This window comes from Mustela nivalis (assembly GCF_964662115.1).
Source record: "Mustela nivalis genome assembly, chromosome: 15".
NCBI lineage: Eukaryota > Metazoa > Chordata > Mammalia > Carnivora > Mustelidae > Mustela > Mustela nivalis.
Window position 1 is genome coordinate 37,009,553 of NC_139034.1, and position 18,391 is coordinate 37,027,943.

At 42.7% G+C, this 18,391-nt stretch overlaps 1 protein-coding gene across 1 annotated transcript in view; it reads left to right on the top strand.

Annotated features, from left to right (window-relative positions):
* Positions 1-18,391, top strand: part of VWA8 (von Willebrand factor A domain containing 8) — a 322,462-nt gene that overhangs the window by 263,164 nt on the left and 40,907 nt on the right. The window contains exon 38 of the mRNA XM_082701350.1: positions 16,129-16,237. Within this exon, the coding sequence (XP_082557476.1) occupies positions 16,129-16,237 (109 nt within the window). The remainder of the gene's footprint in view (positions 1-16,128; positions 16,238-18,391) is intronic.

Here is an 18,391-nt window from a genome sequence, read left to right on the forward strand (position 1 = left end):
GGAACCAAAGGATAGATTCATATAACACAAAACTGAATTGGGACCTGGTTACAAGAAAAGGGATTCAAGGTAGGCACTTGTTCTCAAGGGAAAAGCCAAGAAGGTCAGTTAAGATGTAAAGTGCAAGAAAGAGGGGACCCACAGCAGGACTGACCTGAGGCTGAGTGGCATCAGGGGCTAAGTGACCAGAGCTGTCAAACTGCCTTAGACCAGAGCCTATAGAATTACCTTAAAAGGCTGAAGTTTGTCTATTAAATTTTCATAAAGAGGCCCTAGAAGAAACATACCAGAACATTTACCTGTGAATTTTGAAGACAAATATAAAACTTCAAATTTTTTATTTCAAAATTCAAAAACTTCTGCATTCTACAAAATTACTATTAATAGGGACATGGAATAAACAAATTTTTATAGACAAGTAGAGACAATCAGATACGTGTTCTTCGATCAGATGGCAAGATGGGTATAGCCCAGCGTTGCCCTTGGCAATTGCTGCCCAGAAATAGAGTTTAATTCAATACCCAAGTGGAGTCATAAACTCCTCCAAGGGGCTCGGTTACATTACAATGAGCAGTTATTACAGGATGATTGTATAATTCCACTTATGAGACTGAAATGGTACCATAAATAATTACCCTGGGACAACAGGCCTTAACTGGGGACTGTCCCAGCACAGCAGGACATTCGCTAAACTGGTTATTAGTCATCTTATTCTCATTCGTTATATTTTATTTAGAATGCAGTTTTGTAGGACTCCTCTGGTATTTTGGAAATATAAATCCAGAACATATGATAATATAAAACATATTTGCGTACCAAGAAAAGGTTTTGCCCACTCCTCCTGCCTAAGGAGTTTTTTAATGAAATTCTTCTTGGCATTATAAACTTATAATACATTCTAGAACACCACACAGTATGAATACAAATTAGCATAGCTGACTCATTACCTAAGATCCTGGAGTTGCCAGGGGAAACATCATTCCCATGGTCAGAATCTCCCAAGACTGATGGAAATTGCTTTCTTTTAGTACTAAGAGAGCGGAACAGCCATCTTAAAACTAATAATCAGCAACACAGCATTACTGGCCCCTTGCCAGTAAACAGATGTTATAATAACTCTTTTCTAAAAAGCTGAGCCAGTACACATAAAGGGATTCAGAATTCCAGACAAACATGACCTTCTGTGGTCCCCCAAACATTAAATTTCTGAAGAGATTTTAAAGTGAAATAATCTACCTGACTTTGACTGGCATTGTGGTTCTCTCAAAAACCTGTAATTTCTAACTGCTTTGAAACCTAATTGTTTGTCATAGAATTACTATTTTAGTTTGAATTGGTTTTGTTTTACAGATATTTAATATTACCTTTTTTTCTGGAAGGACTATAATGCTTACTTTACTTGTACACTCTGGTATGTACTTTCCTCCTGAAAATGCCCCCCACCTTTTATCCTTATCTTGTCCACAAACAATATAACTCTCCTGCTCTTCCGTCTTATCCTTTGTCTTTAGTCAAGCTGGTGCTTGAAGGTCTTTTAAAATATGCACATGTCACTCAGAAGAAGGAATGAGGGTTCTTCAGAGGAGAGGGGCAGTTGCCCTTCAGTATCACAAATTGCATATAAACCCAGGGGTTATCGGAGACGGGGACTGGACAGGAGGACTTCTGAGAACCTTTCCCCTGCTGCTTCCTCCAACCTGTTGATGTATATCATGTCCTCTTTGTTTTTGTGGGGTTTCTTTGTGTTTTTTTCTTGTTTTGTTATTAAGGTTTTCATTTTAATTCCAGTATAGTCGACATATGTCTTTTTCTTTTTAAACAAAATGAAACAATTAACTATTTGGATACTTTGCTTCAATAAATTAGAAATGTCACTTTCCTCAAAAATCTAAGATTGTCAACATCATCAGAATAATTCACTAGATTAATTTATTATCTGGTAATAATTGCCACCAACCAATAGATAAATCTGTAAGAAGCCTCAGACCTGAAATTCACTGTACTTACTATTTTAAATATAAACAAGATGGAAGGTCCAGTTTTAGCATGAAGTCGCCAGATCACTAGCTAAAGCTCTACTAATGTGTTTTAAAATAGGCAGAAAATTAAATAAAATCTTTAAAAAGCGGGGGCGGGGGGTGGTGCACCTGGGTGACTCAGTGGATTGAAGCCTCTGCCTTCGGCTCAGGTTATGATCCCAAGGTTATGGGATCAAGTCCTGAATTGGGCTCTCTGCTCAGCAGGGAGCCTATGTCCCCCTCTCTCTCTGCCTTCCTCTCAGCCTACTTGTGATCTCTGTCTGCCAAATAAATAAATAAATAGATAAATAAATAAATAAAATCGTTTAAAAAAAAAGGGCAGAAAACTAAAAATGGAGAGTTTCACTAGCAAGCATATGATTTTTAAATCACTGAATTTGTTTCAGTTAATGTTTCAGTTAATCTACCAACACGTAGAGTGATTGCTTTTTCTTGCCGGATTGATTTATTTTTCCCTCATAGTCAAGCCATCTTTCAAGTTTAAAAATTCAGGTTTATTGAGCAAAGGGAGTATCCTTAAAATTTTCACTGCATCTTAGTTTATGTAAGTCTACCAGCAGGAGAATTTTATCACTCCCCAAGGGTGAGTATGAGCCGTTTGGGTCTGGCTGCCTGTTAAACTGTGCCTATTTATTTATGGTCTGTGTAACATGAGGGAGAACGGAAGTTGGCTCCTGTGAGCATTCTCCAAGCCTGGACATGGCTTTGCTTTTGCTAAACACCATGACGTGAATAGACTCTGTCACAGACGCAAAGGTCACTTCTCCATTTTGTTCATATTGAGAAACAATTTAGATAATTATCTGTCTTTTGTATCTCAGAAGAATAGGAGCATGGGGGAGGGAGTTGTTAGATTTCCTTGAATTTTCTTTACTAAACTACCTCAGACTCTTGAAATTGTAAAACAGAGCCGCAGTGTGGCCCACGTAAAGAGCAGGTCGCTTCCCAAGCCATGGCCCACCCATTTGTTATGTTGCTGTTTCTGGAAAGCCTTTGTTCTTACAGAGATACCTCACGTCCTGCCATGAGAGGGTGCCTCAGCTTGTATCAGGCCAATTTATAGAACTCAGATAATATTTCCTCTTGATTATAGAACCATTTCAAAGGTTGCAAACACATATTGAAAGACAGACTGTACAATTACGCTCCAAGCTGTGGGCTTTTGCCTGTAAGGTGCCCAAGGAGGTCGATAGGCAGATAGGGATACACGGGTTGTGGGACTGTTAGGGCACAGAGGACAGTGTGGGGAAGGACTGTGAGAGTCCAGAGGAATAGAAGCACCCTTTGGGAAATTCAGGAGCAACTTCTAGAAGGTAGCATTTTAGGATGGCTCCCTTCCTGTGCAGATAACTTGCAGTTTGTCCCAAATTAAAGCTGGAGATTTCACTAATCCAGCCTCCTTATCTTTTCGTCCACAACTGACATTTCTAATATTTAATCTCCACACAGATGGTTATACTCACAAAACTTCCATTTAAAGCAACATGTTTGGAAATTTTAAAATTCTTTTGAGATGAAAAAAAAAGTCTTTTCAGCCTCTCTCCAGAATGACTTTCATACAGCTTCTACTTTCCTTCAACTTCAGGCTACTCCCGTATTCTCAGACAATATATTCTAATCTCGTGTTTCTGAAATAAGATAGAAGCTTCCAGAATGCAGCTCTTCCAGATGGGCCAGTGATTAGTGTATTCTGCTTCGACCTGGCAGCAGGGGTGGGCTCTAGGATGGGGTGTTTCCATCGTCACAAGCCTCAGTGAATATGTATTTACACAGGTAGATTGTTCCGGGTGTTGTAGCAGGAGCTGTGTGAGCACAGACAAAGAGTTCCCCATGTCAACTATCACTTAACTCCCTTATTTTCAATTCAGCACCCCAACTGCTATCTTTTCTGCCTGAAATCTCCAGCCTTCTATACTGAGCAACTCTTAGGCTTCCTTCGGGATTCTTCTTGGGCATCTCCTCTTCCAAGAGACCTTCCCTGAAACTTTCCCAGGCTGTCTTGACCCCCAGCCTTAGGAGCCATTCTAGTATATCCCACTGACACACTGTGCTTACCCCTGGCCTGGCACTCCCCACTCTCTGCACTGACTAGTAAAAACAGACCTACCTCCTCCTACAAGCCGATGAAAACTCCCCAAGGTACAGCCCTGTGTCATGAGTCTTTGCATCCTTAGCTTCTTGCGGAAGGCCCAGCTCACGGTCTGTGCCTGCTGAAAACTGCTAGAGGCAAGGATGCAGTCTGACAGGAAAGGATGAAAGGGAGGCAATTGAAGGTTCATCTAAGTTATATATGGGTTTAAATTTAAATTCAAAAGACTTTGGGGGCATCACGGTGGTGCCATTACATGTCCAACTCCTGGTTTCAGCTTAGGCGGTGATCTTAGAGTTGTGAGATCAAGCCCTGTGTTGGGCTTTGCACTCAAGAGGGAGTCTGCCTGGGACTGTCTCTCCTTCTCCCTCTGCCCCTCTATCCGTTGCCCACTCTGTCTCTTTCTCTAATGAGTATTTTTTTTTTTTTAATTTCAAAAGACTTGTTACAAAAAATAGCTTGGACAAACACTTTCAACTCCTTTTGCCAATTTATTTTTTTGCCCCCATTATCTCTCAATTACGTATTTCTGTTTCTTCTTTATTTTCCATTCTAAGTATTATCTCTTCACTTCAACCATGAGAGTTCAAGGGTAACATCCTTACACTTTCCCATCCCTGCTCTGTGACCCACAGTCTGTACCTCTCTATCCCTGTTTTATGATACATGCCCCCCCCAGACCCCCACAAATTTGTGCTGGCATTCTGGTTAGACAAGCATTCAGGTTCCATATGACACTCTGCAAAATGTTATCAACCAAAAGAACCACGTAGTGTACTTGAATTACATTTCTGCCAGTCACCCCCTCATTTTCTGGGTGAAGAAAGCGAAAAGAAAATAAATAACTTTAGCCAAAACCATTTTGCCCGTTAGAGCCAGAACCAGGGTCAAAAGCCACCCTCCTAATTCCCAGTAAAATGGTTTTTCCATGACATCAAGCTGCCTCTCAAAAAACATTTCTTTTTCAATTTAAAAAATCTTAGCGAACCCATCTGAAGAAAAGCCAAGCGTTTATGTGACTCTATCAAAATATTCTTTACACTTAACTCTGGTTTTAGTCAAATTGATCCCTGGTGACAGCTTATATTTCTCGTCAACTAGAACCGACATAAATGTAGATAAGGGCCCAAGTAAAAAACGTAGAGCTAGAGAGAATTCCATCTGGTTTTTCGTTTTGAAGATGAGAGGCCTAATGCCCGGAAAGGTTCAAATGACTTGCAGAGTGTCACACAGTGAGTTTGGAGCCCCATGGGGCTGAAATTCCAGTTCACCTCGGAGCCTGCTCTCCCTTGGTAGTGCACCCCCAGCCCCTAAGACACCATTCACCTCCTCGAAGGCACCTTCCTTTTATAAAATCTCTCTTAGGCATGCCTCAGCTTTAAACTTACTCTCTACATTAAACTGACTCATCCCCCAGAAATGACGTTAAAACCTGTCAAAGTAAGTCAAAAGCAGGGTATAAATACACTTCTTAAAACCAGGGTTCTGTTAAGCAACCTCACATGACTGCACATAGGACTCCGTGCTGTGTGGTGACCAGGAATACAGTGATGTCAGCAGAAGGAGAGCGACAGCAAAACATTCCTAAGTGTCAAGAAGAATTAGTGTCTTGAATAGAAGACAGTACCAGCCCCGGGAGGGCAAGCGGGAAGGACTGGCTGCATCCCTCACACTCACCCCAGTTCACCCCCTAGGCCCCGGGTCAGAGTCCCTGTGGAGTGTGGTCTCTCCTCTCCCCTTCTGGGAGATCCCTTTCATTGCCTGTGACCCTGTCATGTCACTCTTGGAAACACACAACTTCATCTGCCTCTTGCCCTTGACCTCCAGGCTTCACAAGAACTGGAGCTGCTGGGGGAATCCTCAGATCCCAGCCGCAGAACGAGGTATAGGGAGAGAGGCAACTTCGGGAGGCAAGCGCAGAGGGAACTTGCTGGAACGGCATCCGAGGCTTTTGTCTTTGGGGGAGTATGAGTTTTGGGGTGTAAATGGAAACCACTGAAAAAAACAAAACTAACACAAAGGAGAAAATGACAAACTCACTTAGGTCTGGTTATATAAGCCTGTAATTAATTATAGTCATTGTTAGGAATCATTTGTTTGTATGTAATTACTATGTAGCTTAGTATTATATGATACAGGACATAATTTGTGTCCTACAGCTCTGCCCAAATTTCATTAGAAAGTTTTACCCATTGGTGTTTAGTGGTCTTAATGTTGCTCACATAGTAGGCACAAGTTAAAAGAATGTTTTGCAAAGCAAGATCCAGTAGTATTCTTTTCTCCTGCCCCAGAGTTCTGCTTTGCCACTTGCCTCCTAAAGTCCCAGGAGAGCAGTTACCTGGTTCCTAGATATCCTTGTGCCGTATATACCCCTGGAGCCATCCTGCTGCTTTGAAATGAGCGTCTATGGTCATTTCATGCGTGCATGAAGGTGGCACGAAGATGCTGAGACCTAGCCCTGCCCTCTGGGTGTTCGCGCAGCCTAGAATCCGTACTGTGCGCCTCTCTGGCCATGTATTCCAACACGCCCCCTGTGGGGATTCACGCATTCACTGCAATGCTGTTTATCACACAAAGAAACATTTTCTTTTAAACATGTACACATACATGAATGTACTATAATAAAATGTCCATCACAGTCACTTAGCATGTGTGTTTTGCCCACGTGCGCTCTCAGCCCTCCCAGCATAGCAGCTGGGAGCACCCCCTTGACGCTGTGAGCCTGGGAGCACCAAACCCTAAGTGTTCGGCTGTAAGCAACACACCACTCTATCCTCAGCTGTGTGTGTGTGTGTGTGTGTGTGTGTGTGTGTGCGTGCGTGTGCATGCATGTGCATGCATAGGGCATCTAGCATCTCTCTCCCTGACCTCTCTTTATGCCATTATTTTGCATTCTCTGATTACTACCTTTGACCCAGAGTAGCTGTCAAAAGTGTGTGAAAACAGTGGGTCCTGCTGGAAGCAAAGGAAGACTGCGCTGCCGGATGTTACAGCTCGGGTTCTACCCGAACTCCGTGTGCCTGAGGAAACGGTTCAGGAAGCGCAGGGTAAACATCAGTAGGTGATGTGTTATAAACATTATTATAGCCACAGAGGAGGACCCAACTGCGGTATGGATAACCAGAAGAAAGGGCATTTGCGTGGGATTGCAGTCCATGTTTCTGAGAATTTTTAGAACCTGGGTCATACTAAAAGCATGTATTGCTTCCACCCACTCTAGTAGCATGGCTAGCTTTTGTACCTTCCTTCCTTTTCCTTAGCTACACAACCCCTTGGAGAATTCTGTTGACCCAGAAAGCACAATAGCTTTAAAAATCACCAAATAGGTTCGGTGTCTTGGAACACAAATGTTCAGTCTAAGACTGAAATCCCCTGGCCAGGAAACATCACGCGAGATGGTTTCGTGGCAATAATGATAAAAGTACATAGCGGTAGCTATCTCTCCCCGGGGCTCCCTCATATAGACCAGAACCGAAGCATTTGCACACACTTTGCTGTAGTTGAGGTAACCTTTTCCTTGACTGTGGAAGCCTGATGGCCAGGCTTCAGTTGACTCTAGTGTTGTTGGATGTTAACCACTTGAGAGCTCCTGAAGATTAAAGAGGCAAAAATAGAAAGGAGAGAATATATAAAAACCTGCCGGTTTGCCCCCCACACACACCCCCACGACCTGAATTTAATTAGCAGCTCTTTCTGGGGGAACGCTGTAGAAGGTGCTCGCAAGTGGCAGCAAGAAGGACGTGTTTCCGTGCCAGTCAGCTGTGGCCATGCCAGTGATTTGTGGTTTCTTAACATGTGTTTCTGACACTCACCTACACAACGGTGGTAACATTTGGTTTCCCGGAAAGATTTGTCTGTAATTGCAGCCTTTATCCCCTTATCCCATCCTCTCTCTTCCACAGTCTCACGTTTTCCAGAAGTCTCCTTCATCTTTTGTTTCTGTTTCAACTGAGGTAGCAGAAAGAGAGGAATACTCTAGGGAAAGTAACAGGTTGTTCTGGACGGACTCTGCAGCCTCGTAATTTAATTTCAGACAGCCATTCCAAGAGCTCTATCTGGGTGGGAGAGCAGGGAGGCCACTACCACAGACTCAGAGGCCACGGGAGGGAGTCCTCCCAGGCCCAGTGAAAGGTCCAGCTAGAAACTGAGCTGAGGCCTCGCAGGGATCAGAGTCAAGCGGAGAGAGGAACAGGGTCAGGATGTAAAAGCACCAGAGCCGAGAGGGCCATGGGTTCCCAGCCTCTGTTAGGAGACGGCCTCTGCTGCCCAGTGGCTGGGCCCTGCTGTGCTGGTTGCCACAGCAGCGTGGGCCGGCCGGAGAGAGCCAGAAGAGTCTAGCAGACACACAACCGACCGCTTATTGTGGAGAGGTTTGTACACGGAGAGCTAAACTCAGATTCTGTTGCGAGCAGTCTCCCACATGTTCATTTAACATATTTATTAAGCATCTCTGATGTTTAAGGATATATGTCTCAGGCACTGTGCCAGCTACTGCTGTCAGATAACAAAATGCAAAGTAACAAAACTGATACTTTGCCCCCCATTTTAGCCCACGTCGGTGAAATCTTTAAAATGTCCTTTCTTTTGATCTAGTGGGGTATTTTTGTTGCATAATAGTAGACTTCGGAAGAGAGTCATTTCAGTGAGAAAGTTCTTTGTCAGAAGCTGTAAACTCAAATAAAAAAATAACAGAGGATGTATATAGGTATGTGTTCCAGAACGTCCTATCAGATGGAGGAAGGGAGGTGTTTTAGATTTATCATTTCAGATGTTTTAAAAATACTTACCAAGCACATCGCTGTGCCAGGAAGCAAAATACATGTACATTTCTAGGAGTATTCAAGCAGAAAGGAGGAAGGTGAAACAGAGTTGGTTGAGTCTGGGGAAGTGGGCAAGGAGTCTAGCCCAAAGTCAGGAGAAGAGAATGTGCTGGTTGACGTGAAGAGAAGCCCATGAGAAAGAATAGGAATGTTTTCTATGCCAGAAGAGTCCATCCACTCCATCAGAGCAAGAGCTCTTACCACCTGTTCTGCTTCTTACATGTAATATGACAATCACCCCAATAGGCATTTGTCTTCAGGACCAGGGATAAGACCTAGTACACCGCCCCATCCCCTGTCCCATCCGCTCCAGCTGCCGCCTCTGCCAGCTTGCTCATTCCTAGACTTTCAAACAAAGGAAAGACCTGATTTTTCAGTTTGTGTGAAAGGCACTTAGAATGTGAATGCTCTTTGGGGTTAACATTTAGTGTGAATGAATATCCACTATGGTGTAATTTTTTAATATTTATGATCACAAATCAGATCCTTCCCTGACTTTTAAAAATGAAGAGGGATTAAAGAGGGCAGGAGGGGGCGTCTGGTGGCTCAGTGGGTTAAAGCCTCTGTTTTCGGCTCAGGTCATGATCCCAGGGTCCTCGAATCGAGCCCCGCGTGGGGCTCTCTGTTCAGCGGGGAGCCTGCTTCTCCCTCTCTTTGCCTGCCTCTCTGCCTACTTGTGATCTCTCTCTCTCTCTGTCAAATAAATAAATAAAATCTTTAAAAAATAATAATAATAATAATAATAAAGAGGGCAGGAGGCCATGGAGTATTTGAAAGCCGATGCTGCCTTCAGCCAGGGAAGACCTGAAGATGAATTGCTCACTTGACGGTTTGCCAGAAATTGAGATCAGAACACATAGAAGGTACCCAAGGACAAAGGCATTTTTGTCATGCATCTCATAATAGAAGCTACGTGTTATTTATGAAAACTGGGTGAGAGTCAGCTTTTTTTTATATATATACACAGCTGTCTTCATATGAAAGACCATCATTCCTAGGGACATATTGACGTGACTTCCATTGTATCTAGGAAAGACATTTCTAATCTGTGAGTTAGAGTGACCTCAGACAGTAATGTGTTTGAGGCAGGTATGTTCAGTACCTTATGGCCTCTGTCACCCTATACTGTGACTTTGTTCCCCTTTATGTGGTATCTTTCTAGAAGCAAAGATCCTGTTTTATGTATCTCTGTTTCCCAGTGAGTAGCAGATGTGCCATAACCATATGCAGAAAGGTTTGGGTAAGAGAATGAATAAATCCATTCCATTGCCCGCTAACCAATCAAGAAAATTGTAGGCAACTGTAATAAATAGGATTTCTTTGCTGGTATTATTATAACAATTTTGATGTCCAAAAATGCAAAGAATGTCTTCTTGTTAGAAATAGGACCTGCTCCAAAAGGTCAGGACAGTAGCTTCTGCCCTGCTGCCTGTCATTCATCCTTCAACACATGGGTTTATTAGTCTGCATACAGTTGGCTCCAGGTAGCAGAAACTGACGGTAGCTTGAACTATCTGGATATTTATTATTTGCTTGTGTGGAAGATCAGAGTGAAGCGACTCTGGGGCTGGTTCAGTAGCTCCACTGTGCTGTCCGGGAGATAAGCTCCTCCATCCTTCCAGCCGCCACCTTTGTCTCACTGCCACAGGGTTACCAGATGTAGGCGGTAGCTCCCTGCATCACATCCCCGTGTTTCCCAAGGCAGTGAGTGTATGTGTGTCGCAGGGGAGAGCAGCGCGTTCCTTCCAGAACAGCAAGAGAGCTCTTCTCTTCCCAAAAACCTCCTCACGGCCCTTCTCTCCCATCTCAGGTCACATCCCCTTTCCCTAAACTAGTCATGGGCAGAGAGCAGTGGGATTGCTGTGCTTAATTCCCCTCAACAATGATTCATCTGACTTCTATTTAGGAAGAAGAAAGAGGCAGGGGTGCCTGGGTGGCTGTCAGTGAAGCGTCTGCCTTTGGCTTAGGTCACAACCCAAGGGTCCTGGGATCGAGCCCCGCATCAGGCTCCCTGCTCGCTGGGAACCTGCTTCTTCCTCTCCCTATGTTCCTCCCCTCCCTTGTGCACTTTCTCCCTTTCTCTTTCTCTCTCAAATAAATAAAATCCTTTAAAAAAAAAAAAAAAAAGGAAGAAGAAGAAGAAAGAGGGCATGGATGTTGGGTAGGCAGCTAGAAATATCTGCTGGACCACACCTAGTCTCCAGCTGGAAAATGAGAATCAGCTCTGTTGTCTCATCCTACCTCCAAGAGCTAACTTTTCTTCCAGGATTATATTCTGGCTATTTATATCATTTTATTGATGGTTTTTAAAAATCCTGAACTTGGGGCACCTGGGTGGCTCAGTGGGTTAAGCCACTGCCTTCGGCTCAGGTCATGATCTCGGGGTCCTGGGATCGAGTCCCGCATCAGGCTCTCTGCTCAGCAGGGAGCCGACTTCCTCCTCTCTCTCTCTGTCTGCCTCTCTGCCTACTTGTGATCTCTCTTTGTCAAATAAATAAATAAATTCTTTAAAAAAAATAAAATTAAAATTAAAAAAAAAAAAAATCCTGAACTTGAGGAGGAGCCTAAAATACATAAGCCTTGCCCAGAATTACATGGTTTTAGTGAGTCATGTCCCTCCCCAGCCCTGACTTTGGGTTGCTTTACTCCAGAACATTTTTATGAGTTATATTTTACAAGTTCCGTGTTTTTTTCCATTTTAATTCATATGTAAGAGGATTTCTTGGATTATGGTTCTTAGGATTACGGTTCTTAGGATTTCAGCACCCTTGCCTAAAAGGAAGTAGATGTGTCAGCTGCAAGAAACACATCAAGATCTCAGCACATACATCAATTTGCACCAAAAGTTGTAAGGATCTGGGGTGCCTGGATGGTTCATTCAGTTATATGTCGAGCTCCTGGTTTGGGCCTACGTGGTGATTTCAGGCTCCTGATCTCAGGGTCATGGGATCGAGCCCCTTGTCAGGCATCACACAGCCCGGAGTCTGCTTAAGACTCTCTTTCCCTCTACTCCTGCCTTTCAAAATAAATTTTAAAATCTTTAAAGAAATTTTGTAAGGTGGGGCACCTGGGTGGCTCAGGGGGTTAAGTCCCTGCCTTCCCAGGGTCCTGGGATCAAGCCCTGCATCACGCTCTCTGCTCAGCAGGGAGCCTGCTTCCCCCCTCTCTCTGCCTACTTGTGATCTCTCTTTCTCTGTCAAATAAGTAGATAAAATCTTTTTAAAAAAATTTTTTTGTAAGGGTCCATGATAGTTGTGGCATGGGGAGAATTTTGATCTGTTTAAATGAATATAGTAGTGTCAATTTCAATAAATGGAATGATTCCCTTAAATTCTTTCTAGGTGAAACCAACCCTCAAAGGAAATGCATTCCACATTCTCAACACATACTTCAAAGTGTTCAGCTGTTTATCAACTTTCAGAATGACCAGTGGCTTATGTCTGTCTGTCCCCAGGAAACAAGCTTCCTGGAATGATAGGCCTTCCCTAATATCTGTTTCAGTTTCTCTCCTGGTTTGGACTGTCTTAGACTTCCTGACTTGGACCTTTTATGAACTGTTATTAGTTCATGTAGGAGATTCCCCAAAATGCCTTTGAAAACCCTTTGGCAGATGCGCTAGAGAAATATATTCCTGTAAGTATAATGGCATTCATAAAATGACACAAAATTGGATAAACCTCCAAAATGCCTTTTATTTTTTTTTTAAAGTAAGAGCCCTGGGATTTTGTGGTATGTATTTCTCGGAATAAATCAGGTCTGGGCTGATGATTGTTTTTGTCAAGAATTTGTCAATTTTGAAACACCTTTAGATTCTTGGGATTAGTCCATGGCTGCCTTGTTGTTGGCAATGTAACCAATGCCCATTCCCAGCAGATGGCCTGGGAAGACACAGGTGGTAAAGAACATTCCAGTTCCTTTCTGCCCAGAGGTTTCATAGCCAATTTTCTGCCTCCCTGTTGCCCATTATAGCTGTCTTCGTAGCTCCAAGAGCAGGATTTCAGAAGTCACTGAAAGGGGCAATTTGAGAGGCTTTTTCTTTTGTCTTATGCCATCATTTTTAGTATTTGTTCTTTTTTTTTTTTTTTTAATTTGATAGAGACACAGCAAGAGAGAGAATACAAGCAGAGGGAGTGGGAGAGGGAGAAGCAGGCTTCCTACCTAGCAGGGAGCCTGATGTGGGGCTCAATCCCAGGACCCTGGGATCATGACCTGAGCCGAAGGCAGACGCTTATTGACTGAGCGATCCAGGCACCCCTAAGTATTTGTTCTTAAAAGGCTCTTTGCTTATACCAGAATATCTGGATTGTAGGAAATACTAAAGAAGATAACTCATTTTCGATTAAAATAAAGTGACTAGACACATAGAATTTACTTTCTGTTTTTCTTCTGAAGTTCTTTTATTTATTTTTAAACAAGGTGCCTGAATATACACACACATGCACAAGCACGCACACACACACACACATGCTCACACCCCAAGGTGAGGAATGATGCTTAGAAAGGTTATTGAAATAATGCTGTCATTGTTCAGACCATTTTTGGAACTTCATCTTTTAGAATTGGCCTAAAGAAGAGTCACAGCTCTTGTAAGTAAACTAGTCTCATTATTATATAAGCGTACCTGGTTTTGACTAAAACCCTAGCTTGATCACGGTATACACCAGATTTGGAATCAGAGCATCCTGACACTAGGTGGGATGGTAGAAATCATTTAGTCCAGCCCCCTTAGTTCCTGATGAGAAAGTTGGGGGCTAGAAAAGTTAATTAACTTGCTAAAGAGTACATAACAAGTTAGCAGATAATTTACACCAGACATCAACTCTATCCTCTGGCTGTTTATTAAAAATCAAATTTAGTTTTAACACATAGTTGCCACCATTAAAGATATTAAAGAATCTTTCACTGTCTACGGGACTCTGTAGATCCTTCCAGAAGCAGTCCAGAAGTGTTTTGAGCAGTGATGATATTGTTGTAATAAATGCTTCTTTTAAAAAGCTTATATTCTTATTATAGTAAATATATCTGTATATGTTAAGTTCCATTATATTTGTTTAAAAAAAACTGGTTGGACTGTAGTTATAACTTTTAAATAAATTTCTAAAATTAGCAACAAAATAAAACCCTACCCCAGTTCTTAAATGTTCCTTGTTTTTGTCATTTCTCATGGAGAACATCTGATGCTACAAGAGCTCCAAACAGTATCTACTGGGCTGAAACAAGCTTGTCCTTGTGCTGGGCTGTGAAATAGCTAAGTGAAATAACCACTACCCACATGTGGTTATTTAAATTTTAAATTTTAATTTATATATAAAATTTAATTTTAATTAAAATTTAAAATTCAGATTCTCAAGTACTCAGTAGCCACATTAGACTAATAGCCACCATATTAGACACTGCAGATGTAAACATTTCCATCAACAAAGAGAATTTAATCAGTTAGTGCTGGTCTAGAATTCTTACAGCCAATATACGTATTTTAATTTACTGCTTATCTGTTATATTACCTCTGGACAAGTTAGAAAGTGAGGATAAGTTCTGGGAAAGTTTTTTTAAAATATTTGTTCTCTAGATGTTTCTAGCTGTTCTGCATAGCTTAATTTTAAAAAGGAGAAAATACTTATTTTGACCCATTTTTAGCCATGATTATGTGTGTGGAATTCATATCAATTGTGATATGATAGCTAACTTTTCTTGAAGTATTCTAAAATTGTGGCCAAAACTCTTGTTGGTGTTGCCAAAGCTATTGGCAGAGATCTCTTTATGATGTTGTAACTTTTGAAATTAACTAGTCTGGACAGAGACAAAGGAAGTTATGTTGAATTCATTCTTAATAACCATTTATTTGCAAAGACTCCAAATTACTTGCCTACCTTCATTAATCCAACACCTAGAATGAAAGTCCAGGCACGAACAAGGAGTGGGTCAGCTCTAAGAGCGATCTGGCATCAGGCTTTGGGTCCATTTGCAAGCCCCCGGTTCTGCCCTTCACAGTTAGAGAACAGTGACCAATCCCCAGTGGCTTTTGTAGGCCTCGCGGTACTTTGCATGATGTCCTGCCAGTGCGTCTTCTCTAAGTGTTATTGGACAAATAAAGGAATATTTGATCTGGTCTGCCCTGAAAATCATTACAGTTGGCAGCCGGCTCTTAGGATTCATGAAGTGGGATTGCTTTGAGTTCTTTTTATTGTCAAATGACATCTACTGGAGTCACTTAGTAGGGTTGGAATTCTTGGGTGATTACCAGTCCTTTTGGTGAATCTCTGCCGAATGCAATTAATGACCAGTGAGCCAGAGGAGGGCTAAAATGCAGTTTATTCTGTTTGCCATTACAGGAACAGTAAATCCAGTTCTAAAGTAAAGCTGAATTAGGAAAGCTACAAAATACCATAATAAAATTACAGAGGGTCTGGAAAATAAATAAGCAGTCTTTCGTGTCTCTATGTATAGCTATGTCACTGAAGCATACATAGATACATTTTCTATTTTTCTTTTCCATATATTTTACACAAAGTATTTCTCAGAAGAGTGGGATTTCTTCAAAAATTAAATAGGTAAACATATATCCTCTTACTTGTCTGGAACAGCTGGGCAGTGATCCTTTTAAACCATCTGGAGGGTGTCGGTCTCTGGTGAGATCCACTCTCCCTGCTTCTGGTAGGTATTGTTCCTTGTATAGATCCTGGAGGCATGTTCTGCACCAGGAAAATTCTGAAACTGTAACTCAGTCCAGTTTCTTCTCTTTTTAAGGAATTTTTTTAAAAATTAAATGTCTCCTTCCCAACTAAATGGATGTTAAACCTGATAAAAGTCCTTGGCCGGGGCGCCTGGGTGGCTCAGAGGGTTAAGCCTCTGCCTTCAGCTCAGGTCATGATCTCAGGGTCCTAGGATCGAGGCCCGCGTCGGGCTCTCTGCTCAGCAGGGAGCCTGCTTCCCCCTCTCTCTCTGCCTGCCTCTCTGCCTACTTGTGATCTCTCTGTCTGTCAAATAAATAAATAAAATCTTTAAAAAAAAAAAAAAAAAAAGAAGTCTTTGGCCAGACACCAAAAGCATCTGCTGTGTTCCGTGGCCTGAAGTTAGAAGATACTTTAAGGGTTTAGGAGAAAAGAAATCTTCTTTCTATCCTTGCAGTTTCTGGTGTTGGACATGAGAGAGTGATAATGTCTCAATCCTTCATTTGTAGATAACAATCAACAGAGACAGCGGTGAAGATGTGAGCTCCCCCAAACACGGGAAGGAGGACCCAGACAACATGCCCCACGTGGGTGGCAATACGTGGGCTGGAGGAACAGGTTGGTAGCATGGGCATCCTTGGGGCCGAGTGTCCTGAGACTTCCCAGGCCCAAGGACACTGCACATCACCTCTGAGAAGGCTCAAGGACCACTTGCCTTCCCTGCCTCCCCGCTTAGTCAGATGGACTGTGCCTTTGCCCTGCATCCCGGCATAATACCAAGGCATGGAAAAACTCTGCCTTTGGAGTCCTACAGAGTCTGCCACCCTGTACCCAAGACTGTTCTGATCCTCCTGTCACTGCCACATCAGGAAAAGGGGGAAATGATAGCTGCCTGACAAGGTTGTGGTGAGGATTACACGAAATTATGATCGTAAAGTGCTGAGCATGGGACCTGGTCTGGAGAATGTGTTCGTTAAAAATGTTAAGCCCTTCTTTTAAATTCCATGCCCTTGGGATCACGCTGGCAGTCTATAGTAAATTCTTTCTTGAGCAGCTGACTTGGAAGAGAAATGGGCCTTGCCTTCCACATCTCAGAAGTGAGTATGTTGAGGATGCAGGGTTTTGAGATAAGAGAGTGGGCTGCAGTTTGAGCCAACGGCTGTGGCCCATTCCTTCCTCTTGGCTGCCTGGCAGGAGCATTGTTCCATGCCTGCTGTCTTCCTCTTTCCTCTGCGGCAGCTGGGACAGACAGACACATCTGCTGGGCTGCAGGAATAGGGCCAGACTGTGTGTGCACTGTCTGATCTTATCTCGGCTGGGAGCCGTGTTGGCCTGAGCTCCATAGTTCACCTTCCCTGAGGATGCTGTGTGCCTCTTGGCCTTGACAGCCTCGGGAGGAAATGGGTCTCTGTGCTGAGACAATGTGCTATCAAAAAGGCCTGGAGACTTCTTGCCTATTCTGTTTATTCATCAAGCATCAGCTTTAAAGAAAGCGTATTTTTAGAAATGTCCTTTGATCTTGAAATTAGTGTCAAGCCGGCAGGACTTAATCCATATGGAATGCATTGTGGAACGAGTAGGCCAGATGTAGGTTTTTTCCCAGCGGTAGACTACTCTGGAGCGGAGGTTCTCACTTTTTATTCCATTTGAATCTGTTAGCTCACCTCGGTCCAGATTGAAGATCCTGCTTTTGTTTCCCTCGGCCTTTATTTTTCTATCGAATTTTTTTTGCTTCAAATTCTTTTTCGGTCTGCCATTCCCTCTCAGAATTTTCTATGTGGAGCTTAGCTCTGACCCAAGTCACCTGATCCCTCTTTCATCATCAGAGCACCTCCCTTGCTTATATTCTCCCATATCTTTGGAGCTGATTTAGGGTGTTCAAGATTAGCTTCAAGACTATGCCTTGAAGTTTAGAACCCCTGACCAGCATTTTCATTTAAGTAGTACAAATTAAAGGCTCTGAGAAGCAGAGGTCATGAAGAGCTCCCCACTCACACCCTCTCTACCCACTGGTGGGAGGGACCCTCTGAAGGCTCCCATGAATCATGTTGAATATCACTCATACCAGACTCTGAACAGTTGTGGGTACTTTCCTCTTCACCAAAACTGATGTCATCTCAGCGCCCAGGAAATGTTAAGTGCTAATCTGTGACCCACCCATGCCTAAGAAGAACTTCCTATAGGAAGGGAATCAAGTCACAGAAACAGCTTTTCTATCTCTGGAGCTCATTGTCATTGTCCAGTTTCTGGTCCCCTCTGCCTCCAGGATGTCACTGAGTGGGATCCAGGAATCACAGACGCCTAAGAGGGAATTTTCCACCCCTAATTTCTAAAGAAGAGTGAAATCAGATGTGCTCAAATTGAAGGGTAAACATATGATCATTAATGGGTTGTTCTCGTGGTATTTCCCAGAAGGAAGTTACCTGCCTGGCCCTGGTAAGGGACCAGTGCTTACTGAATTTTACTTTTAATTTATCACACCGATGAAGGCCCCAAGGGAGAAAAGATAAATGTAACATCATTTAACCAAAAGCCTAAAAGCTTTCAAAATTTCCACTTTATGCAACTCAGAAATGACCTCATTCTCTGTGACCAGAAGTTGTCTAAATAATAATAGTAAGAGCAACCACTTGCATAGTTCTCATTTTGCTTCAGATACTGTTCTAAGCATCGTAGCCCCGTGGCAAATGCCAAGAAGTAAATCATGTTAGTATCTCCATTTTACAGCTGAGGAGACTGAGACACAAAAAAGTTAAGGAACTAACTTCAAGG